At 30.8% G+C, this 26,067-nt stretch overlaps 5 protein-coding genes and 1 long non-coding RNA gene across 8 annotated transcripts; 4 read left to right on the top strand and 2 right to left on the bottom strand.

Moving 5' to 3' along the window:
• The first annotated feature begins 1,601 nt into the window (after nt 1–1,601).
• Nucleotides 1,602–4,541, top strand: LOC106359727 (beta-glucosidase 3). 3 transcript variants are annotated; one of them, XM_048738799.1, is made up of 13 exons: nt 1,602–1,917; nt 2,005–2,068; nt 2,134–2,183; nt 2,307–2,382; nt 2,471–2,542; nt 2,611–2,698; nt 2,790–3,045; nt 3,125–3,240; nt 3,338–3,561; nt 3,693–3,718; nt 3,847–3,934; nt 4,026–4,122; nt 4,196–4,541. In XM_048738799.1, the coding sequence occupies exons 1-13, from the start codon at nt 1,789–1,791 to the stop codon at nt 4,434–4,436; spliced, it is 1,527 nt and encodes a 508-aa protein (XP_048594756.1). In that variant the 5' UTR covers nt 1,602–1,788; the 3' UTR covers nt 4,437–4,541. The 3 variants fall into 3 exon arrangements, with proteins under 3 accessions (XP_048594756.1, XP_048594757.1, XP_048594758.1); XM_048738800.1 differs by having other exon boundaries at nt 1,824–1,917; nt 2,005–2,043; XM_048738801.1 differs by lacking the exons at nt 1,602–1,917; nt 2,005–2,068; nt 2,134–2,183; nt 2,307–2,382; nt 2,471–2,542 and having other exon boundaries at nt 2,580–2,698; nt 2,795–3,045.
• A 2,110-nt stretch (nt 4,542–6,651) lies between these two features.
• Nucleotides 6,652–7,071, top strand: LOC125576927 (probable pectate lyase 16). The gene has a single exon (XM_048737473.1). The coding sequence runs from the start codon at nt 6,652–6,654 to the stop codon at nt 7,069–7,071; it is 420 nt and encodes a 139-aa protein (XP_048593430.1).
• Nucleotides 7,072–7,112: 41 nt separating this feature from the next.
• On the bottom strand, nt 7,113–9,918 carry LOC125577365 (zinc finger MYM-type protein 1-like). Its single transcript, XM_048738798.1, has one exon. It carries the CDS (start codon nt 9,481–9,483, stop codon nt 7,150–7,152), a length of 2,334 nt encoding a protein of 777 aa, XP_048594755.1. The 5' UTR covers nt 9,484–9,918; the 3' UTR covers nt 7,113–7,149.
• A 220-nt stretch (nt 9,919–10,138) lies between these two features.
• LOC106359728 (probable pectate lyase 16) lies at nt 10,139–11,699 on the top strand. The gene is made up of 4 exons (XM_013799372.3): nt 10,139–10,522; nt 10,612–10,715; nt 10,815–10,953; nt 11,325–11,699. The coding sequence occupies exons 1-4, from the start codon at nt 10,154–10,156 to the stop codon at nt 11,544–11,546; spliced, it is 834 nt and encodes a 277-aa protein (XP_013654826.2). The 5' UTR covers nt 10,139–10,153; the 3' UTR covers nt 11,547–11,699.
• A 4,595-nt stretch (nt 11,700–16,294) lies between these two features.
• On the bottom strand, nt 16,295–21,444 carry LOC106359729 (probable F-box protein At4g22060). Its single transcript, XM_048738797.1, has one exon. The coding sequence runs from the start codon at nt 20,529–20,531 to the stop codon at nt 19,347–19,349; it is 1,185 nt and encodes a 394-aa protein (XP_048594754.1). The 5' UTR covers nt 20,532–21,444; the 3' UTR covers nt 16,295–19,346.
• A 319-nt stretch (nt 21,445–21,763) lies between these two features.
• On the top strand, nt 21,764–23,433 carry LOC125577364. The gene is made up of 3 exons (XR_007315794.1): nt 21,764–22,319; nt 22,432–22,568; nt 23,012–23,433. It is a non-coding gene; the product is annotated as an uncharacterized LOC125577364 (long non-coding RNA).
• Nucleotides 23,434–26,067: the final 2,634 nt, after the last annotated feature.

The following is a 26,067-nucleotide window of genomic DNA, read 5'->3' as shown; positions in this document are numbered from 1 at the left end:
TAAAATCATCTTCCCGACTATATATATTTCCTACCAAATAAATCTGTTGAATATTTAGTTTTGTTAAAGAACCATGAAATCTACTTTGTTTTTGGTTTCTTGTGTTTTCATGTTCCTCTTTCTAAGTCGCATCCAAGGTAATAAGCCAGTTTTTGCTTTCATCAAATTATTTGTCTAATAAAAAAAATCGGTATTCAGTATTAACATGTTTAAAAACTATGTATGTTTTTAGGCCATTAGTTTTAGAGTAATGAAGTATTAATTAATTAATTTAAAATAATAGTTTCACTATTTACAATACATATTTTCACGTGTATATGACAGAAGTGGAGGGGGTGAGGCCGATGGCCCAGTGCCCAAGGAAACAGATATTCGGCGGTGGAGGTTGCGGGAGCGATGGAAACAAAACGTGCATAAAAAGTTTTGGTAAACAAGGAGGTGATAAGCCTATTAGTTGCGAGTGTGACGATATTGTCGACGAACATTTGTGTAGATGTATTTATAATTGCTAATGTTTTTTTAAATCACTATAACTAATTAATATTTGAAATAAATTATATCAAATGTTGTAAACATTTCTTATGTGGATCCGAATGAGAAAGATGATAAGATTATGATGTCCTAAATCTTGAATTATTCTATAGTAAATTGTACTATGTGGGTTTTAGAGATTCTCATCGCATCTTTCAAAACTCTCTGTTTATGGAATTTTTACAAGGGCAAAACCACCTTTCTTGGTTCCAAAAGCAGTGCCGTGCGAAGAATTTTGGGGGCTCAAGGCAAATTTTAAAATATTTTTTTTACAATATGTATTAGAAAATATAAATTTTAGTTTTGATAGAAACAATTTTAAATTTTAATTTAAAAGTATAGGTTAAAATTATAAGTAGAAACTGCTATTTTTAGAGAAAGTTAAAATAATAATTTGGTATTTTAGAAAGAGAAAAACTAATCATTTAAATACAAATGATAAAATAATAAAAATAAAAGTGACACTAACAAAATATTGAATAAAATAATGGTAGATAAAGTATACAATATTTTGTCGTTTAAAAAATGATGATAGATAAAAAATATATATGTTAAAACGTATCATTTATTTTTTCTATGAACTCTTTCATCAAACTATCATACTGTATAAATAAAAATACAAACAACTAATTTTTGATAAGAAAAAAATTGGATTATAGTAAATAACAAAAAAAAATGAAAATGAGAACTGTGAGTTAGATCCTGTCAGTTCTTCAATTATTTTTTTTTTGCATTTTTAACACATATTGAAATTGATTAGAATAAAAGAATTCATCAAAAACAAAAGTCAAGTTCATAATCAGGTGTTGACAAAAAAAAAAAAGTTCATAATCAGGTGAAAATCTACCTTTTTTTTTTGGTCAAATGGTAAAAATCTACATAAATCTATATATTTAGCTCTACAAAATAATTTTATGAAATTAGGGGCCCTAAAAATTATACATTTTTTGGGGGCCTAAGGCAGAAGCCTTTTTCAAACAATGGTAAGCACGCCTTCAAGCAATTGCAAGAACAGGTTATATTCTGTAATGAATAAAATGGGAATCTCATCTTTTACCGGAAACCATCACGTTTTTCTGTTCAACTGAATTTAGACTACACGGCGGTTTTAGAGTTACTTAAGGTTGAAACACTTGTCATGTGCTTTTTCTCTTCTTAGTCCACGCTGGCTTACAGACGACAAGTGTTTTAGTTCTTGTCACACAAAAACAGAGTGATGAAGCGAACAGAGAGATAGAGAAAGAGAGAAGTAATGAAATGAAAGGGGTTTTGTCACTGATTAGCATTTTTCTGGTTCTCGCTTTGTCTGGGAGATGCAGTGATGTATACAGCAGGAATGATTTCCCCAAGGGTTTCTCTTTCGGCTCCGCCACTTCTGCTTATCAGGTTCCGGTTTCGATCCTCAGCTTCTTCCATTTCTACTCCATTATTTTATTATTCTCTGAAAATGAAATGTTTGTTGGTTTCTGAAAGTGGGAAGGAGCTGCTGGTGAAGATGGCAAACAGCCTAGCGTCTGGGATACTTTTCTTCACTCTCGTAATCTTTGTCATTTTCATTTTTTTCGGTGTTTGGATCCTCAAGAAAATAATTTAAATTGGCAGGTAACTTGGATAATGGAGACATAGCATGTGATGGGTATCACAAGTACAAGGTTCTTTCTCTTTATGTTGATATTAATCATACCAAAACAAACTCTTAGATAACCAATCTTTTTCTAGTCTTAGTTTGGTTTTGTTATTATCACATCATAAGATTTTAGTTTTTGCCTATACAGGAAGATGTGCAACTGATGGTGGAAACTGGCTTAGAAGCCTTCAGATTCTCAATCTCTTGGTCTAGGCTTATACCGAGTAAGTCTTCCTAACCATGCATTGTGTTTATGCCCTTTTTCACATGAAGGATGAATGAAGTTGATGATCTCTTATATATCTCATTTAGATGGAAGAGGTCCTGTTAACCCAAAGGGTCTTCAGTTCTACAAGAACTTCATCCGAGAACTTGTAACATATGGTGAGAGAGAGAGAGACCTGTCATCAGTTGAGTTTGGTTTTAGTTCCTACTAACTAAGCTTGCTACAGGAATTGAACCACATGTTACATTGTTCCACTACGATCATCCTCAGTATCTTGAGGATGAATATGGAGGATGGATCAATAGTAGAATCATGTACGTAGACTAACAAAAAACTGGCCTTTGCTTAGTTTATTTACATATTTTTAGTAGATAACAAGAAGTTGATGTTGTCTCGTCAATGCAGCCAAGACTTTACTGCTTATGCAGATGTTTGCTTCAGAGAGTTTGGGAATCACGTCAAATTCTGGACCACTATAAACGAGGCTAATATATTCACTATTGGAGGCTACAATGATGGTGTTACACCGCCTGGTCGTTGCTCCTCATCACCGGGAAGAAACTGCTCATCAGGGAACTCTTCCACTGAACAATATATCGTAGGTCATAACTTGCTTCTTGCACACGCCTCTGCTTCAAGACTATATAAGCAAAAGTATAAGGTATATATGCTTTACAAAACCCTCTCTTGAATGTATAAGTTGATAACAAAGGAGCAAACATTTTATGTATAACGTGTAGGATATGCAAGGAGGTTGCGTAGGGTTTAGCATATATACAATAGGGTTTACTCCTTCTACAAGCTCCAAGGATGATGAGATTGCAGTTCAAAGAGCCAAAGATTTCTTCTTCGGCTGGTGAGTCCAGCACAAATGGTTCCAAAAGATAAATGGTTCCAAAAGATTTTTCAAATTGTTGTGTCCAAGGTTTTGAGAAAGAAAACTTTTAATCCAGGATGCTTGGGCCTCTTATATTTGGAGACTATCCTGATGAAATGAAAAGAACCGTTGGATCAAGACTACCAGTTTTCTCTTTGGAAGAATCAGAACAAGTTAAAGGCTCATCTGACTTCATAGGAATAATTCACTACCTTGCGGCTTCTGTCACAAGCATTAAGTTCAAACCTTCTCTTTCAGGACATCCGGATTTTTACTCAGACATTGGCGCATCTATGACTTGTTGGAATCCAAAACTAATATCTTTTGAGTCACAAACAAACACTTTGTTCTTAAACCTCATATACTTTTGTTTTTTTTATTTGTGTGTGTGCTAATCATCTCTTCTTGGTTGTACTGCTTGGGAGGAACAGACCTTGGGAATTTTTCGGCTTTTGAGGTAAGAGTTTTGAGGCTACAACATTAAGTTGCAAAAATTCCTAATACATTCCTTATACGATTAAGTCTCCAAAGACATAAGTACTCCATATGCATCTTATTTAGTTGTTTTATTTTTGTTTGGACAAGTATGCTGTTTCTCCATGGGCTATGGAAGGTGTCTTGGAGTATTTAAAGCAGAGCTATGGGAATCCTCCTGTCTACATTCTTGAGAATGGTCTTTAATTCTCTGATCTCTCTCTCTCTTCCTCCCTTGCTTTTTTTTTTGTCCTAGTCTGCTTGATTCTCTTCCCAACTCAAATTAATAGGTAGACCGCTGAAGCAAGACCTGCAGCTGCAACAGGAGGATATACCGAGGATTGACTATTTACATGCTTACATTGGTGCTGTGCTTAAATCCATTAGGTAAGTAGAGTTTCTTATTGCAATATCTTCTCTGGTCGGTGCAATGATGAAAATGACATTATTACAAGTGTAGGAATGGATCAGACACGAGAGGCTACTTTGTATGGTCATTTATGGATTTATACGAGTTACTGAGAGGATACGAGTTTAGTTTTGGACTATACTCTGTCAATTTCAGCGACCCTTATCGCAATAGATCTCCTAAACTCTCTGCTTACTGGTACACGTCTTTTCTCAAGGGAAACACCACTTTTCTTGGTTATCAAGCTACCATGCGATTGCAGAGTAACTTTTTTTCTTCAGTTTCGTCGTAGTAGTAAATTTGTACTTACATCTTTTGATGAATCTTGTCCCGTTATGAGAGTTGTGCCGAATACATTTGTCCTCTTTAAGCTTTTCTATATCCCCTATATATTAAATGAGAAGCATTACAACATATTTTTGTACCCACATGTCATCACCACAATCATTCCTAGAATCATTAAAAAAATATGTCGGTCCATATAAATATATAATAAGTTTTTCTTAAGCTAACCATAAATTAATCATAAATGTTCCTCATTGTTTCCTTAAATAAAAATCACGAAATTACCTTATGTGGCTAAAGTATATATGACAATTAATGATTTTGAATAATAAAGATTTTATAAATATTAGTCTATTCTCTATCATTTTTAAAAATTTTAACTTATTAAAATAAACTAAACAAACACATTAACTATATAATAAAAATTTAGATTTTTTCCTATATGTTATATTTTGAATTTTTAAAAACGAATATAAATGACTAAAGTTGTTAAACATCTCAAATTGAATTTTTTGTGATCCATGGTTTAAAATTTATGTTATAACAAGATACAAATGATTACGAAATTACATCAGTAGGAAATCTCATTAATAAATATTATATATATGTATATTAATATTTTTTTAAAAATAAATTATATACCATATAAAATACAAAAGTATTTTAATTTCGAATTTGCTTTGAATTATTTTGATAAACATTTTGAACAATTATTAACAACTTAATATTTAGATTTTAAACTTTGCATTGAAGGTTTTTAAAACTATAAATTACTAAAACTATTAAACATCTCACAAATGTTTTATTGTTATCATTGATTTAAAAAAATTGTTATAAAGAAATAGAAATGATCAAAAATAATATGAGTATACAATATATTTTAACAGATGTCAATATTAAAAATGTACTATATATCTGTGTTAATATCATTTAAACTTAATTTTATACCATATAAAATAGAAAAAGTGTTTTTCTGGATTAATAAAATTTATTTAAGTATTTGTACCAATTTAATTATATACGTAATATTTACTAAATTTTTAATTATTCAATATATATTTATTATTTCATAATATGTAAAAAATATATAATACTTAAAAACAATTTATATATAATATTCATTCCGCGCAAGGCGCAGATCTTAACCTAGTTTATATAGTACTTCCGCTGTCTTTAATTACGGGACGTTTTAAACTCGTGCACATATATATTGATAAAAAGTTTAATTTTACACCTTTTATAAATAAAAAACATCATTAACTATTCTTTTAATTATATTTTAACTAATAGAAAAACAATTTGTAGAATACAAAGAGCTACAGAACATGTAAAGTTAATAAATTTTGCACAGAACTTTAAAAACCTCATCTAATTTAGAAAAAAAAATTCTCTAGAACATCATTATTAAAAATAGAGAGTAACAATCATGAATTACTATAAATTCAAGCTTTAAAACTAGTATTAACTACTCATTCCGTTTTATTTTAATTTTATTTTAATTGTCATTGTAAAGTAAATATTTTTTTGTCGTTTTAAAATTTCAATGCAAAAGTTATTAAATTTATATGTTATATGATTATTTATATTTTCATATCTGTTTTTACATTAGTTGAAATGTAGTTAAGCGTATAAGTAATAATGTTTTTGTTTAGAAAATATACAAATTTAAATATATTTTTTTAATACGGATGCACAAATTTAAATCAACAGTTACAGTGAAACAAAAGAGTATTAAGATACCACAAACTTTGTGTAGTTTTCATCTATACCACTAAAAACACATTTGGAAAGAGCTGCAGTAATTAACTAAGTGAAAAATATATTAATTTAATTAAAGTATATATATATTATATAATTTGATATATTGATTCATTATTGATTGGTACACGTACATGGAAAACACCTGCCAAATAAACATTATACTAATCAATGTAACATAACTATCAAAGCAAATATAATTATAAATTAGATTTTTCCATCCAAGCATGGTCGGCTAGAGAAATGTTCGTGGGGGAAGCACGTAGGTGTGATCTTGTGCAACAATACCAAAGTCTTACCAATACAACTTTGATCTTTAGGCCAACTTTAGGACAAGATCGTGTTTCCCACACCTTCTAATCTTTCCGACAGAATCTCACATCTAACACTCTCTTAAGTACTTGTCAATCTTTTCTGATCCTTTCTTAATCTCCCTTCTCAATCCCTAAACCACGTACCATACTATGACTCTTCTCTCCAATATTTGTCTCTTCGTGGCACTATTCTTATGTCAGTCCTTGGTTCTAGCCGTTAACAACGGCTATTACGGGTATAACCCATCGGTCGCCAGCTACCTGCCGGAGAAACCTCAGAACATCATGAATCCAGTGGACTCGTGTTGGCGGCATAATTCTGACTGGTCCGCTAACCGCAAAGATTTAGCCGATTGCGCGGTAGGGTTCGGTTCATTTGCCTTGGGCGGCAAGAAAGGCAATTTATATGTTGTCACAAACCCTAACGACAATGCAGCTAATCCTAAACCGGGTTCGCTGCGATACGGTGTGATCCAAGACAAGCCGCTGTGGATCACTTTCGCTAAAGATATGGTCATAACCTTAGAGAATGAGCTCATGGTGAATAGCTACAAGCAGTGGCGGATCTAGAAACTATATGTATCAGGGGCATAAATAAAAACTACTAGATAAAATATAAAAACCATTGTCATAAAACCGTACAAATCATTACAAATGGATCCTACGCTCTCTCATGGATTGAAATCGCTTCACCACTGTTTCGTTTGTAACAGATTCAAACAACTCCTTTTCAATATAACATACTAAACAATCACTTAGAAACTCGTCTCCAATTCGGTTGCGTGTAGCTGTCTTCACTAATTTCATTGCAGAAAAGCACCTTTCAACACTTGCAGTAGCAACAGGCAATGTTAAAACCAACTTCAAGAGCCTATAAACTAAAGGATGTACAAGGTGCTTTTTTGTTTCCACCATCAGACGAGAAAGATCTCCAAGATTCTTCAAATTCTTAAACCGTTCATCGTTTTTTATATTATCAATGTAGATTCCAAGATGGTGTTCCATAGATAGACACTCTCCAAAACTAAAATCATCAGGATAGAACTTAACCAATCTCAAAAGCTTAGACTTATCAAACTCACGGAAGGAATTGGCAGGACTTAAAGAAGCCATGCAAATAAGCAAATCAGTGTTTACCTCAGTAAATCGATCATTAAGCTCTTGAAGTTGCAAATCCATAACAGCGTAGAAACAATTAACCTTGTAATGATGCAGATTGGTTACACCAGTTTTTTTCCTTGGCCTCCTTAAATCCACAAATTCTTCATCCATCACAAGCATAGTAGCTTTATTCTTTTCGCAGAATGATGAAACTTTACCGATTAGCAAATCCCATCCATCTTCTCGAAATTTTTGCAACTCCCGTTTAGTTGAATCTACAAGTGACATGGCATTTGAAATATCTTGATTCTTCATTTGCAAAGCCATTGACAGATTCTCAGTTACTCCCAAAATAAACAGCATCAACTGCAAATAGAACACACAATCGAATGTGTGAAAATACTTGAGAAGACCATATGCTTGACATCTTTTTGAGTCATCAGCGCCTTCATCTTGAACACTTTCAAGGATTTCAATGACTGAAGGAAACAACTCAACCAGACGCAGCAAAGTTTTATAATGAGAACCCCAACGAGTATTTCCAGGCCTTGGAAGAGAAATCTCTTGATTTTGTCCCGTTCCAGTGTTAATGTCACCACTGTCAATCCCTTCCTCCACCCTCTTCCGATTCATATCAAGAAGTGTATCTTTCCTCTTGCAAGAAGCCACAACCACATTCAGCAAAGTCGAAACCATGTCAAAAAAATTACTAACTTCAAAGCTCTTTTTCGCAACTGCCACCACAACTAGCTGAAGTTGATGAGCAAAACAATGTACATAATAGGCTGAACTATTTTCTCTAGCAACCAATGCTCTCAGCCCATTAAACTGTCCCTTCATATTGCTTGCTCCATCATAACCTTGTCCTCTCAACTGTTTTAGGCTCAACCCATGTTTTGCAAACAAGTCATCAACTGCAGATTTCAGAGATAAAGAAGACGTTTCTTTTACATGAGTAACTCCCACAAATCTCTCTTTAACTAATCCACTTTTATCAACAAACCGAAAGACAACAGCCATTTGCTCTTTGTTAGAAACATCTGCAGACTCATCGACCATCAAACCGAACACTCCATGATCGATTTCTTCCATGATAGATTTCAGTACTTCTTGAGCAAAACAATGTACAATATCTTTCTGAATCACTTGAGAAACCATCTGATTATTTTTTGGAGCGTTCTCCAAAATAACCTTACTTACAGCGTCATTTTGTTCTCCGGTATACTTCAAAAGCTCTACAAAGTTTCCTTTATTAGCAGAATCTTTTCCTTCATCATGACCGCGGAAAGGTAATCCTTGTCGTAACAAGTACCTAGAAGCATCAACTGAAGCATTTAACCGGATGCGATATTCATTTTTCACCACATCGCCTTGCTTATAAAAAGCATGCACAATTGACTGACCTTGATTCATCAAATCATCACATCTCTTAACAGCAATATTATGAAAGCTATTAATTCCACCTACATGCTCAGATAAAGCCTCGGGTTTTTTCCAACAAGAAAAACCTTCAGTCACAAAAGCATAATTTCCACCTTGTTTTGGTATGTCATCTCTGAACAAATAGCAACACAAACAGAATGCTTTATCTTTGGAGACGCTGTACTCTAGCCAATTACCATACTTCTCAAACCAAGCTGGATTAAACCGCCTCATTGTTGTTCCAAACTTCTTCTTTTGAAAAACATGACCATAGGGCTGACAAGGACCTCTAGTTAAATATTTCCGCCTTACTTCGTCTTTTTGATTCGGAAGATACTGCGATATCTTTTTTCTTTCAGCTGGATCCCATGGCAAAGAATCCAAATCATCAGAGTTATCCAATTTATCCAAATTTCTTTTAGAATCTGAAGCACTCGTTTTGTTATAATATCGCTCCATTTATCTGCAAATCAGTAGAAATAGTATATTATTATAAAGTCAATTACATTAAGACTTTTAACATGTTACTAAACTAAACACAATTCATCATATTTAGCTAATCAGTTTTTCACGTTAAAATCAAAATCATATATAATAATATTGGATGAGTCTAAAATTATTCTACATTAACATCACAAGTCACAACCTCAAAGCATATCATCAGACAATTTTGGGATAGAAAGCAATAAAAAGAGAATCAAACAAACATTTAAAATAGATATAATCATATAAACTAATTAAATAAATAGAAAAAAAACTTACATGGACAGAAAATTTCGTGAGTGATTCTAGCCGGTGAAAAAAAATTGCAGGGGAAGAAGACGACAGAAGAAGTTGAGAAGACGTAGACCTAGTTGATTTTCCTAAAACAAATATCCATATTTTCTATTTATTTAATAAAAACTGTTTTTATTTAAAATGGATTAGATCTGCTAAACTAAATAAAGCCCAATTAACTAAAATATGAGATTGTAGATATAAAAACAAACTGGACTTTTGTTTTATATTTATATGAATTAGAATATTTTTAGTTATGGTAATTATTTAGAGTATAGGGGGCAAAGAAATAATATAACAACATGGGCATAACTTCAATTTGTTATAAAACTAAACTAATTTTAATATTTTCATGGTAGGCAATTGCCCCCCCAACCCACAACGTACCTCCGCCTCTGGCTACAAGACCATAGATGGGAGAGGGGCAAAAGTGGAAATTGCGTACGGACCGTGCATTACGATACAACAAGTGACGAACGTAATTGTGCATGGGATCAGCATCCACGACTGCAAACCGGCGAAGTATGGAATGGTGAGGAGTAGCACAACGCATGTCGGTCATCGAAAAGGATCGGACGGTGATGCGATCGCTATTTCCGGTTCGTCTCATATTTGGATCGACCATTGTTATCTAGCGAGTTGTACGGATGGCCTGATCGATGTGATTCATGCTTCCACGGGAATCACCATTTCCAACAACTATTTTACTCAGCATGTTAAAGTCAGTTCATTTCAAATTTCTATATAGATAATTGAATGTCTCCAGCAACTAATCCCTTTTTGATGATATTGGTCGTTATTTATTTACAGGTGATGTTGCTCGGACACAACGATAACTTCGTGCAAGATGTGAACATGAAAGTGACTGTGGCATTCAATCATTTTGGACCAGGACTTGTGGAGAGAATGCCAAGGCAAGTAGCTTTTTTTTAATTACTAATTACTTCATATATATAATTAATTTTAATGCAGACTTAGATATATAACCATGTAAGAAAAACTCCGGCCTGTAGGGTAAGACGAGGTTACGCTCATGTGGCAAACAATAGATACGATAAATGGATAATGTATGCAATTGGTGGTAGCGCCGATCCAACCATTTTCAGTGAAGGAAACTATTTCATTGCTTCTGATAAATCTAACAGTAAAGAGGTACTTTATTGTATCCTCCTAGTGATATGCACATATAAATTAGGAGCCAAATCTGATCTCATTACTATTTGACCAGGAAAAATTTTACCCCTGTTTTTAACTTTTTATATAAAAGAGCGAAGGTAGCTTATGACTGAAAATTTTAGAAGATATAGACAATTTAGTAAAAATTTAATAAAATATTTTTTATTAAATTTTAAGATTAATGTTTATGTGAATTATTTTTAAAAATTTGAAAGCCATAGACCAATGTTCCAGTTGCCAATGTCTAGGACCAGTTCTGATCGACATGTACACGACTGACTAAATATACATATGATTAATCAGTGGATGAAAATAAAACGGTAAGCATTAATACATTTAATAAACAGGTGACAAAGAGAGAAGTGAAAGGAGGGTGGAACAATTGGAGATGGAGAACTTCAAAGGACGTTTTCAAGAACGGAGCTTACTTCGTACCTTCCGGTTACGGCAGCGTTGATTTGCCATACAGTTCCGCTCAGCGATTCACAGTGGCTCCAGGGAACATGGTTCCTTCTCTAACCGCAGACGCTGGCCCTCTAAACTGCAACCGCAATCTCCCTTGTTATTAGTATAGAAGAGGTGAATGCGAAAACCAAAAGAAAATGTTACATGTGTATACATACTCTTTTCACGAGATGTATCTAATTTCTGGTAGATCACGTTACTTTTCTTTATATTTACTTAGTTTAAATCGATTAACTATATGTTTTGATAGTGCTTCATTAGATGTGTGGTTAATGGTTATGAATGATAAAATACGTCAAGATCTGTTTAATCCACCGATATGTAAAATTCTTTGAAACTTTAAAAACAGCAATATGTACTAGGCCTGGGCGTTCGGTCCACCGTTCGGTTTCAGTTCGGTTGAATCGGTTGTTCGGACTATTGGTTCATAGAGCACAAGTACCAATCAATATTTTCTATAGTGAAGAATGGTTTCGGTTCGGAATCAATCGGTTTCGGATAGGTACAGTTGAAGTAAACAAAATCCACTACCAACCGATAACACTACGGTTCCGGTGTGGTTTCAGTTTTTAACAACCATAGTCAATCAAAAATAACCAAACAAACCGAAATATACCAAACTTAACCAAACATCCGAAAAAATTAACATCAAAACGTTAGACTTGCAAACCCCTGATCATAACCGATTCCATTTAAATCATAACGACATAACCTATTCGATTCAACTTAAAAAAAAAAGAACACAAAGAAGATCTGAAGAAACAGAAAGAAAATAACTTCTGATTGGATTCTCGATTGCTCGTGTGAAGAAGAAGAAGATGGAGACGGTAAGACATTTATAGAGGCCAGTTTGAGATTCTTAATGACGATGATCAATAACCGAAGAGTTTTTTTTTGGAAATAGGGTTCGTGAATCACGCCGCTTGCCTCACGCGTGAAAGAGAAGAGACCGATGAGGTATCTGTATCGGTATAAATGAATGTATGTATATGTAAGAGAAATATATAAATGCTCGGTATGTATCGGTTACCTTGTCTTGATCTCGGTTAGCTGAAATTTGTGGGCTTTAAAGTCCAATCGGTATTTTTTTTGGGTCCGCTATCGATCCAAAACCGATACTTCGGTGCGGGTTACACTATGAACTTCGGCTTTAGTATATTAAGCCCATGCCTAATATGTATAATACTTCGAAACTTTAAATCACTGTAAAATGGGTCAAAGCGGTATAAAAATTGAAACTAATTTAAATCATTGTTTAACAGATTAAAATGATTAATTAGCATATTTCGTAATAAAAATATAATTTAAATCAATGTAAATAAATTATCTTATTTAGGTTCTTATAAATGTATAATTACATGTATATCAATAAATATTTTAAAAAATAAATTTTAGACCAACACAAATGAATAAATAAATAAAATATTTTTAAATTTAGTTATGAAAATATTAAAATAAAAACAAGTCACCTTTTTCTTGTAACACAAAAACAGATCACCTAATATATGAATATAATAATGCAGTGTCGTGTGAGCTCCTTTTGGGATGTAAAAAATAATAAGAAAGTTTCTTGAATTTGGAGAACGCTATTTAAGCTCTGTGATGTTGCCTATAGAATTCTTTGGATTGAGGTCAAACACATCTACTTACTTCTGGTTTGATGACTCGCTAAAACATGGTCGCCTTATTGATATCACCAGAGCCACTGCCCACTGGTACAACATATCTTGGAGTAACTCGCCAATCAAAAGTATGTGATGCTGTGAATCAAGCTGGATGATGTATCAGATGTCGGAGAAGTCGTAACTTTCAGTCTCTTTATGCTCATATTCTTGAAGAACCAGCCCCTGCGTTTGATCTAAAAAATGATGTCAATATATCATGCTCTGGAAACAGGGCCATGCGAAATCTTCTAAAGGCCTAAGGCAAAAAAAATAAATTACAATTAATTTTGATATTTTAATTTGTTAAAATATATATGTTAAAAATTGTAAACAGTATTTAAAGGTGAAATGTTTTGCATAAGTCATATTTCTATAAACACCTTTCATAAAATTTTTAAAACAAAACTTAGTTAAAAAATAGAAAATTTTGGTATAAAAGCAAATATTAAAAGCATCTTTTAAAACTAATTATTAAAAAATCTAATTATAACATAATAAAATTAGTTAAATATTATTATAACTAAAATGAGGATTGAACTTATCTTCAAACTCTATTATAAGAGAATTTAAGTGGTTAATGAATAAAATTTATTATAATAAGGGACCCCTGAAATTTTAGATTATGTGGGGACTTAAGAGCAGGCTTATCCAAATAAAACTCATATGAGTATCTAAAATAAAAACAATAACTATTATTTTAAGATAATTTAATTTTATAATTAGTTTAAACACATTTAAAAAGATCTAAGCCCTAAAAAAGACACTTGTGTCATTTGACGTTCTTAAGGATATCTAAGGGGGTGTTATTGGGAGGGTAACTCATGGAGAGTTTATGGATTTGAAAAGTTCATAGATTTTTGAAGAATTGGAAAGTTTTCATGGATTTTACAAACAAGTGCATCCATATTTATAGAATCCATACAACTTTCATAGATTGTCTTTTTTTAGCAACTTTCATAGATTGTTATGGATTCATAATTTAATTTTTGTTATTGTTTATGTAATTATATAAGAATATTCTTCTAGAAATTTTTTTCATATAATATGTGAATGATGTGTTGAAAATATATTGAATGTTAACAATGAGGTATATAAATATATATAATATATCAATTTCTATGGTATTAAATCTTTGAAAGACATGTTATATGTATATGAAAAATCTGGGCTTTGTTATTTTATAAATTTTATGGCATTAACTTTTAGAAAGACATATTAGATATATATGAAAATATGGATTTTGATATTTTATATCAATTTCTATGATATTAACTTTTTGAAAGATATGTTAGATGTGCTATAATGCCACCGTTCAGTCTCTTTTCTTAATATATATTTATGTTTTTTTATTGGTATAATAGATTTATGTTTTTTATTTGACAATTTTTTTTTTATCATTCAAACTTTGAAAAGATCATCTATAACTCTAGTATTTTGAAAGTAGTGATTGATGAGTTAAAATGTAAAGAATCATTGTTTCAATAAGGCAAGAGTTTAATAGAATTGCAAAATCTAAAAATACTCAACTTTTTGAATAACCAAAAAATTCTACAATGAATTACAAAATTATTATAAGAATAACTAAGGATTTAATGAGAATTATAAAATTATCACACTAATAACAAAAGATTTGATTAAGACTTTAAGAATCATTAAACCAATAACAATAGAATCTTTAAAAAATTTCAAGTCTTTAAAAGTTGCTCTCCCACTAACCCCCCTTAAGATTATCTCAAATGAGAACTTTCTACCATTTTTTTCTCTTGCCATTTTCTTACTTTGTAGTATATTTTTATTGTGAGGTAGATACTCCCTTAGATACTATTGATTGAGTTCCTCTAAGGCCATTGCCTTTTTCATTATACTATTGGCACATCTTTGTCTGGAAACATGGGGATAATGAGTGCCAAGTTTTCTACAGGAAAATGTATCATCAACTCCTGACAAGCAGAGGTAAGGTTGATTGGAGCAGAGTGATCTGTATAGGTAGGGAGTGCCTCGTTTCTCTTTTATTTTTTGGTTGGCAGTCAAGAATATACTAGCCATAAAGGAAAGAACGCTCAAATATGGAATGACACAAGGCTGTGAACTGTGTAGAGATGCTCTAAAAATATGAAAAGGATACTATTAGAGCATCTCCAATAGAATATAAAAAGGCAATACTATTTTTCACACAGTATAATCATTATATCAATAACAATGAGATCATCTATTCTTTTCATGGTCATATTCTTATACTATGTGAAAAATATTAGTCAATACTATTAGAGCATCTCCAGTAAAAAAATCTTTTAATAGAATTCTCAGAATACATACATACATACTTATATATAATATATATATATAATATATAAGTATATATATATATATATAAGTATGTATGCATAAATATTATTATTTAGTTACAAATATTTTAAAGTTACATGAAATTCAGTCCAAAATATCCTTATTTAGGGTATGTTGGGTTAAATTTTTCGTAATTTCAAGATATTTACAATCAAATACTAATATTAATATATACATACACATATATGTATTTTGAGAACTGCATAGAACAAACCTGGATTGGCACAAGACATTTATTCTGTTAGACCACTCATAATGGAGTGTTGAAATTCACTTTCAACAGTTTAAATCTTTGCAGTGAGGATGTTGTAAAAATATGTTTGTCTACACGGTAGCAACAGGCGTTGAAAAATTACAACAGCTGAAAAACAATTTTGTGGCCCGCACTACCACGTGTCGCTCTGTGGTTGGCCAAAAACATTTACTTGATTTTTTTTAAAATCTGGATAAGACTTAAATGCTTTATTTTCATTGGTTCGGCAGATTTCACTTGATATTCATCCTCACTCAATTATTCAAGCACATTTATTATATTAATAAAATTTGTTTTTAAAATATCAAAATTTAATTTTTTTTATCAATAAATAGAGACTACTCTCATTTCATTTGGATACAGAAAAAAATCATCATTTTTCATTATAATAAACTATTTTAGTGTTTTAAACTCATTTTTTGTTAAATGGATCCTAATAATAATTCTTTTAACACCCAAAACTCTTTTAATTTTCCGTTCAAATTCCAAATCCCAACAATTATCAATTTCAAAACCAAACTTCCAACCAAACCCAAAATATACCAAATTATGGTTTTTCACCAAATATCTTCATCTCATATCTGTTCTGAATTATCCTCCAAATTATGGATCGATGATGCATTTTTCTCAAACACCTCCTCTTTCTTCTACTCCAACGAGTGATGAAAATGTTTTGAGAGCAACTGAATTTCTCGAATTTCTTACACAAATAGCTCTTGGTAGCATGGGCGGTGTCAGTGAATCCATTCCAGATGTAAATGCAGATGATTCATTTTTAGTTTTTTGTAGTAATATTAAGTTTCATATTTTTGAATAAAGTTAGGTAAATATCTAACTTAAGAATGAATATGCTCTTAATTTTTTTTTATTTTTTATTAATATTGATTTTGGTATTATTTATAATCTGGATAAGATTTAAATGCTTTTCTTTTGGTATTATTTTATTTTAAATCTTGATAAGATTTAAATGCTTTACTTTCATTGGATGGACAGATTTCACTTGATATTTATCCCCACTCAATTATTCAAATACGTTTATTATATTAATAAAATTAGTTTTTAAAATAACAAAATTATATCAAAATTCAATTTTTTAATCTATAAATAGAGACTACTCTCATTTCATTTAGATACAAAAAAATCGTCATTCTTTATTATAATAAACTGTTTTAGTGTTTTAAACTATTTTTTGGGTTAAATGGATCCTAATAATAATCCTTTTAACACCCAAAACTCTTCTAATTTTTCGTTCAATTTCCAAATTCTAACAATTATCAATTTCAAAACAAAACTTCCAACCAATCCCAAAATATACCAAATTATTGTTTTTCACCAAATTTCTTCATCCCATATCCGTTTTGAATTATCTTCCAAATTATGGATCGAAGATGCAATATTTTTCTCAAACACCTCCTCTTTCTTCTACTCCAACAAGTGATGAAAATGTTTTGAGAGCAACTGAATTTCTCGAATTTCTTACACAAATAGCTCTTGGTAGCATGGGCGGTGTCAGTAAATCCATTCCAAATGTAAATGCAGATGATTCAGTTTTAGTTTCTTTTAGTAATATTAAGTTTCATATTTTTGAATAAAGTTAGGTAAATATCTAGCTTAAGAATGAATATGCTCTTAATTTTATTTTTTTATAAATATTGATTTTGGTATTATTTAAAATCTGGATAAGATTTAAATGCTTTTATTTTCGTATTATTTTATTTTAAATCTCGATAAGATTTAAATTCTTTACTTTCATTGACTGGACAGATTTCACTTGATATTTATCCCCACTCAATTATTTAAATACGTTTATTATATTAATAAAATTAGTTTTTAAAATATCAAAATTATATCAAAATTCAATTTTCTTATCTATAAATAGAGACTACACTCATTTCATTTGGATACAGAAAAAATCGTCATTTTTCATTATAATAAACTATTTTAGTGTTTTAAACCTTTTTTTTTTTGGTTAAATAGATCCTAATAATAATCCTTTTAACACCCAAAACTCTTCTAATTTTTCGTTCAATTTCTAAATCCTAAAAATTATCAATTTCAAAACAAAACTTCCAACCAATCCCAAAATATACCAAATTATTATTTTTCACCAAATTTCTTCATCCCATATCCGTTCTGAATTATCCTCCAAATTATGGATCGAAGATGCAATATTTTTCTCAAACACCTCCTCTTTCTTCTACTCCAACAAGTGATGAAAATGTTTCGAGAGCAACTGAATTTCTCGAATTTTTTATACAAATAACTCTTGGTAGCATGAGCGGTGTCAGTGAATCCATTTCAGATGTAAATGCAGATGATTCAGTTTTAGTTTTTTTATAATATTATGTTTCATATTTTGAATAAAATTAGGTAAATATCTAACTTAAGAATGAATATGCTCTTAATTTTATTTTATTTTTATTAATATTGATTTTGGTATTATTTAAAATCTGAATAAGATTTAAATGCTTTTATTTTGGTATTATTTTATTTTAAATCTCGATAAGATTTAAATACTTTACTTTCATTGGCTGGACAGATTTCACTTGATATTTATCCCCACTCAATTATTCAAATACGTTTATTATATTAATAAAATTAGTTTTTAAAATATCAAAATTATATCAAAATTCAATTTTTTTTATTTATAAATAGAGACTACTCTCATTTCATTTGGATACAGAAAAAATCATCATTTTTCATTATAATAAACTATTTTAGTGTTTTAAGATTTTTTTTTGGTTAAATGGATCCTAATAATAATCCTTTTAACACCCAAAACTCTTCTAATTTTTCGTTCAATTTCTAAATCCTAACAATTATCAATTTCAAAACAAAACTTCCAACCAATCCCAAAATATACCAAATTATGGTTTTTCACCAAATTTCTTCATCACATATCCGTTCTGAATTATCCTCCAAATTATGGATCGAAGATGCAATATTTTTCTCAAACACCTCCTCTTTCTTCTACTCCAACAAGTGATGAAAATGTTTCGAGAGCAACTGAATTTCTCGAATTCTTTACACAAATAACTCTTGGACGCATGAGCGGTGTCACTGAATCCATTCCAGATGTAAATGCAGATGATTCAGTTTTAGTTTTTTTATATTATTAAGTTTCATATTTTTGAATAAAATTAAGTAAATATCTAACTTAAAAATGAATATGCTCTTAATTTTAATTTTCTATTAATATAGTTTTTGGTATTATTTAAAAAAATAAGCTTAGTATAATAATTTACAATAAATATTTTTAAAATTTATTTTATTTTAGTTTTAAATTTATTATTAATATTTAATTATTATATTTTAAAAAATAAAAATATGAATTAAAAGTTGACGGGTAGGTTGTTGAATTTTTCAAAACAAAACGATTATAAGAATATAGAATGAAGTGAGTGTTGAATAAATGAGGTGGAAGAGAAAGAAGATGATGAGGAATGTTAAAAGAGAAAAATAAGGGTGTTGAAACCATTGTATATGGTCCTACAAGGAACAAATCACTTGCGAGTTTCATGATGTGATCTAAATTTCATATTATTCCAAATTCAAACACAAAGATCATATGATATATTTTACTTTCACACTTGCAAAATAAAAGAGACACAAGTCATTTAAAAGCACTGAAAAGATATAAATCAATTTGGTACAAACCATCGAGCATCAGATGATTGAACGTTAGAAAAAAAACTTGGAGGTGGTCTTTCAATCTTGTGTGTGTCGAGACTATAGTTCAAGATATCTTTTTCACTCCAAACACGGTGAAATACATAGTCATGATGAATACCACTGAAATATATAGAATTTCTTTTTATTCCTTGGACAGCGTTTGCAAGCACGGTGGTACGTTGATCCAGAAGTATTGCCTCGTCCCCCAAAGAAGTAATCTTCTCCCACTCGCTTTGCGATGAATCCATCTTGTAGATGCGGAAGGACCAAACATCACCATCACTCTTTACTATGCTCTTTACTCTCAGGAATTCTCCTTTTACCGTGACTACAAGATGTGTATCCTTGATATCCCACACATCACCAAGCTCTGGGTAAACACGACGTGACATTCCCTTTGTGCAAAGTGGATCATGATTAACTTGCGTTTCAACGATTTTTCGTGGACTATCTCCAGAAAAATCAAAGACTTTGACATCACGTTTATAATCATACAAGTAAAGCTTATGCTCTTTGTATACCACGTCACCCGAGATCTTAAGGTCCGCTTGTTTCCAAAATTTATCTCCATTTTCAGCATAAGCCGTAACTCGGCCTTCAAGATAACAAGTAACAAAATAATCTTTGGTTTTCTGGTCAATCCAAAAGAAAGGCAAGTCAATCCGCAAGTCTTCTTGATTATATTTGTAACCAATACTTTCCTTAGATGTTACTAGGAACATATCATCCGTGGTTCGTTCGATCAATAACATGCCAACTTGTGACTCCACTGACGGCAGATCGATCCTCTCACGGGTGAATAAATTCATAATATAGAGCTTATATCGAGGATCCCGCATAAAGAACCAACTTCCACAAATAGCCAAACAATGGCTATTTGCAAAGTTGACGCCAAGATCTTGAATTCGATATGTTTTATTGTTTTCCTCTGGATTAAACAAGAGACAATAATCTTTACCTTTTTCTGGAAATAGAATCATCCAGGGGATCTGATTGTTTGGTGCTGACTCTATGGATGCTGATCGCCAAAATGGACAAACAGATTTAGCTCGTTGAAAATCTGAAAACCCTAGACGTTCAAACACCATGTGTAGGAGATCTGAAGGAAGCTTGGACCACCTTGGAACATCGCAGGGTGGAGACAGAGAATCCATCCAACAGAGAGTTGTCGGCAGCAGCGAACGTACACTTAGTCAGAAAAATTGATCAAAGAAAGTTGATCAAAAGGAAACCGTCCCTCATTTTCACCAAATTATTACTGAAGACATTAGAAACAAGAGAACAAAAAATGGATGCATGTCCATAACATGAGAACACCCATTTAAATAACCCAAAGCGTATAGCATAGTCCAATAGAAAAGACATGTATCTGACAGTAGTCAACTCTTTCTTTATCTAATTAATAGCATATATGGAAAACACAGATATGATGCATATATATATATATATATATATATGTATTTATATATTCTTTTGCGTTGTATATGTATTAATAAAATAAACAAATTTACATAAACAACAAAATCATAACTTTTTCTTTTTGAAAATACCAAAATCATAACTTGATAGATGGAAAAAGAAACTAAAGACTACGCGCTAAGATATATACATATAGTAATTATATATAACTTTCTAAGAAAAATTAACACACCATATTTCATTATCTCTGAAATTCGTTTATTTTAACTATAAATAGATAATATCTGAACAAATTTAATGATAGATATGGTCCATGTTGACTTTCAAATTACAAGACAAGTGTACGATTTTGTCTTTTACGGTTAATCATATTTATTTTTTAGAATCTATTACATTACTATTACTCTCCCTGTTTTACAAATATTGTTATTCAACATTTTCAATGTAAAATTAAACATTAAATCATTTTTAATGCAGATGAAATTTTAATATGTAAACTACATGAATTTCAATAATCAATATTATTAGATTTATTGCTTTGTAAGAATATTTAATAACTTCTAGAGAATTTTATTTTATTTCATAACATCTTCTAGATATATTTTAATTATTTTAGTTTAAATAAATAGATACTTATATGAACATAATGGACTACAGATTGTGTCTAAACATAGACCATATACTCCAACTCACGATTCCAAATACTAAGATGATTGACAGGTGTGAGATTCTTGTCCGTTTTAGACTGCTGGTATATGCACTGCACTTATTATGTTTTTTTTTTTTTTTTTTTTAAAAGACATTCTATTTAAAGCATAAAGCAAATTACAAAAGGCTTCAGTCCAGCGAACAGTTTCGTGGGCCTTGCCCATTAATACAAACTCAAACCAATAGTTCCAGATAATTGAACCACAATTTAGAAAAGCCCATAAGAAAAATATTTTGATCCAGTTGGAAGTCAGAAAGATAGTGATTACCGATGCCAGAATTGGAAGATTGAAGACGCAAGTCTCGGGGAAGATGGTCTGATCGCCGATATTTTTGTTTTGATGTAAGCTGTGATGGAGGAGATGATTGAGTCTGGAGGCCGATAGATGTTTCTATGCAACCGAGCGTTCCTTTCTGACCAGATTAGATAGATGGTGCACTGCCACGCGAAGAGTGCTAAGAGCTTTGCATGCCTCGGTCCCGACTGATGCTGGAGGGCAGAGAGAGTGCGGTCCCACGAAGAGGATGCAGAAATACCTGATCTAGTCCCAATACTATTCCAGATCTGCCAAGAGTAATAACATTAAAAAAAGAGGTGGTTTCGGTTTTCGTCAGCAGAGCGGCATAGAAGGCAGGAAGAGGGTGTATTAAGCCCCCATGATAGCAGGCGGTCTCTAGTGGGACAATGGTTTAAGACAAACAGCCACGCAAGGAAACTGTGTTTAGGAGTACCCCTTGGACACTAGACCGTGTTGCTCCAACTCACCACCGGATTATGATATTTTAGCTCTCTGTAGACCGTTCCTGTCGAATAGGTATTGCTCCTTGAACCATCGATAATCCATTCATACTGGTCTTCCTCCTCCGAAAGAAAGATCGTTGATAAGTATACTTGAATCTGAACTTGCTCCTCCGATCTTGCTGCAGGAAGTAGCCAATTTCCATTCTCATTCAGGTCTGACAGAGTAGCACTTCTTGATATTCCCAGACGGGAGGAGGAAGGAAGGTTCAAGAAATCAGAGATACAACCAAATGGACTCCAATTATCGCTCCAAAACCGACAGGTATGGCCATTTCCAATTCTCAAACATAACCAAAGATAGACAGTGGCCCTTAGGCGCAACAACCTTTTGACTAACCAGGAGTGGTTGTTGTTTTGGTTGTTGTTTTCGTTTATTGTCCAGAAGTTTGAGATGCTGCAGGATCTTGCTGCAGGATAGACAGTGGCACTTATTATGTTGTTATGAAATAGATTAAGATATGCGTCATGTATGCGAATAAGTAAAATATTTGAGAAATAAAACTGATAGTTGCAAAATTATGATATACATATTTAGATTTAATTAAAATGAACCTATTTAAAAAAGAGCTACTGTATAATTTTGAAATATTTCTCTGTGTCAACATTCAATCGCTATATTTAAATTACTATCCCTAATCGCTACTTAATATGCACATATATATATCAAGCATACAGTTCTAAAAAAATCCTTTGACGTATATATAGGCTACAGAGGGCAACACAGAAGGAATTAAGGAAGTAAACGGCAGGGAGTGCAAACCATGGTGCCGAAACATACCTGCGAAGATAGTTCATGGACCTCGGCCGTCTTCTGGCGCTGCGGAACTTGATGTGCAAGTGTTTGCTCAGAAGATGGTTCAAAGTCAGCTCTCTTTGATAGAACCTAATCATTTCTATAGGTAGATCACATACAAAATCGTAAATGTTATTCTTTTCCCTTAAATCAATAAATTTTAAAACTATATTTATATAATTTTATATACATATATTATATTTAAAGTTTTGTATGATGAGAGTTAGCGATTCATATTATTTGAGAGGAGTGAAAAAATGTAATACAATAAAATGTTACGGTCCACGAAACTTCGTTTACTCTAATTGGATCAAACTTTGGTTGTAGTTGCTCATACCAAACATTTTAGTTACTGTGTTTAAAAATAAAAATAATTTTTGGAATTTTTTATCTTACAAATTTCTTGAAAGTTATGGTGTTTTGCTTTGTTTTAGAGTTCATTACTCCCCTATTAAAGGATTACTCCCCTATACATGCATCATAAGCCTTTTAACTAAGTCAAGAGAGCAGTGGTTTGTAGTGTAGGTTTTGTTTTTAGTTTTCTATGAGAAAGATAACAATTTTAGTATTATGTATCGCCATAGGACTATCCTATGTTAACTACATATAAGTATATAGTGAATGGGAAATTCTGAGCTCTACTTTTTATTTATGTTGTACTCAAGCTTTACGAACTTTTCCTTATTTGCTTTTATAATAATTATGCAACATAAAATATTCTATGGTATTACGAGAAGGCAACGGAGTTGTTTTGTAACCTACCATTCAACTTAATTTTTCTATTTGCTTTATCAAATCATGTTTACTCGCAAACAATAAAAAGCTTAAGCAAAAAAAAAAAAAAACAACGATAAAAAGCACGTTATTTTTAATATGTAATATGATTTGATAGAAACCAGGTTTATGAATTAAGATAATAAAAGGCAGATAAACAGTCATCGATAAACAAATGTTAGGTCTATTATTGAATCTTCGCTTTAACATTAACCGGGTGAGATATTTGGTTGTTGTTGTCATGCCAACAATTTTAGTACTTGCGTTTGAAAGATAAAGCAAAGTTTGAAATTTGTGGGGTTTTTCTTAAATAAAAATCCCTTTTCTGTTTGTCTTCAACTCCATTAATACCCTATTCACTATGGAGTAACCATAAGCTTTTTTTAGCTAAGTTTAGATGCAAATTGAAACCAACCTGTTTCTATTCTAGCTTGATATTTATTAATTTTTCACAAGTAGAGATTTCTTACAATTATATGAGCTCGGTTTTTATATTTATGTTAAATTCAAGCTGTTATAAGAAATTCATTTATATTAAAATAAGAAATGATTTAAAAAATAAATAAATTCAAGCTGTTATGAGAAATTCAGTTACAGATATTACGTAACTATATATTATTAAAAATATGAAATATGAATTCATATCAGACACACAAACACATATAAGATTATATATATAATGCATTCCCATAATAGATCGGGAGTGGAAGGTTGCAGGTTAAACTTTAGGAAATATGTTACCGATGGCAACACATTCATTGATTTATCAATATATGGCTTATATACGTTTTTATTAAAACAGTACATAATATTATCGGATGGATTCTAAAATCTGAACGTACAATTTACAGTACTCATCATATTATGTAAATGTGACATCAACAATTATTTGTTTCCAAACCTGGGGATCAAAGCTTGAGACAAATATGACTAATTTATTGATCGAATATTTTAAACAATGTTCGGATCTTAAATAGAAATTTCTTAAATCTATTTAAGAAGAAACTATATGTAGATTAGTCAAAAAAAAGAAACTATATGTAGAAAATATATATATTAATTTTAAAGAATGAAAATTAGGATAAAATTATATAAAATAATATTATTAAATTTAACATCATAAGTATAAAAGTTATAACTGGGTTAGATACAGATATTTTAACCTTAAGATCTCGGGACAAATTAAATCAAGACCGATTATATAGGATTGAATCTCTTGAATACTTGTTTCATGTCTAACAGAATTTCTAAAATAGGTTCGATGCTTTAGTTTAGCATGTAATATATAACTAGATTTTAATCCGCACACCCATGCAGATAAAATTTCATTTATAAATATAAAATTTTATATTATTTTGTATATAATAATTTATGATAATATATTGTTGTCATTTTAAAAATAATTAAATAGATGATATATAGTTCTAAATATTAAAATTTAATATATGTTAATAATTTTATTTTTTGTAAAAATTATTACATAATTTATGAATATTAATCATTTTAAAAGGTGAATAATATTTTAGTCACTTTAAATGGTGAATGATATTTTATTTATTTATATTAATGAAAGTATTTTTTTTCAAAATATAATGGTTTACCAATTCAACATAATTTTAATATGTTTGCAAAAAAACATAATTTTAATATGTAATTCATTAGTTACTTCTATTTTAATATAATGTAGAATATACTTATAAAAAATAAAATTAGCAAAAAAAATCATTATTTTGTTTATAATAAAAATTTAATTAAAATTAATTTATAATAATATTATAATACTAATTGCGAAATTAATCAGTGCATTAATGAAAAGAATATTTAAATTTTTAAAAAGATTTTGTTGATTTTTTCTCAACAGATTTTATTCCTAAAACTAAAATTTAAATTTATAGTTAAAATGAATTTGTTATTAATATCCTTATAAGTATTTAGAAATGTTATACATTAAATAAACTAATGTAAACAATAAAAAATTATTTAAATATATGACTTAGAAGTTCTAGTATGACTATTTTGTAATAGATAAAAATGGTACTTCTCTTTTAATAGAGAAGATTGGGTTGGATAAAAATATTTTAACCGTCTAAGCAGATATGATTACTGAAGACCTCCATAACAAAGATAATAAAAATGGTAGATGCCGCCGTCTGTTATTCTTTGTTACGATACTAACAAATAGGATACAAACAAT

Source organism: Brassica napus, chromosome A8 (genome assembly GCF_020379485.1).
Source record: "Brassica napus cultivar Da-Ae chromosome A8, Da-Ae, whole genome shotgun sequence".
NCBI lineage: Eukaryota > Viridiplantae > Streptophyta > Magnoliopsida > Brassicales > Brassicaceae > Brassica > Brassica napus.
This window is presented reverse-complemented; position numbering and strand designations above follow the sequence as displayed.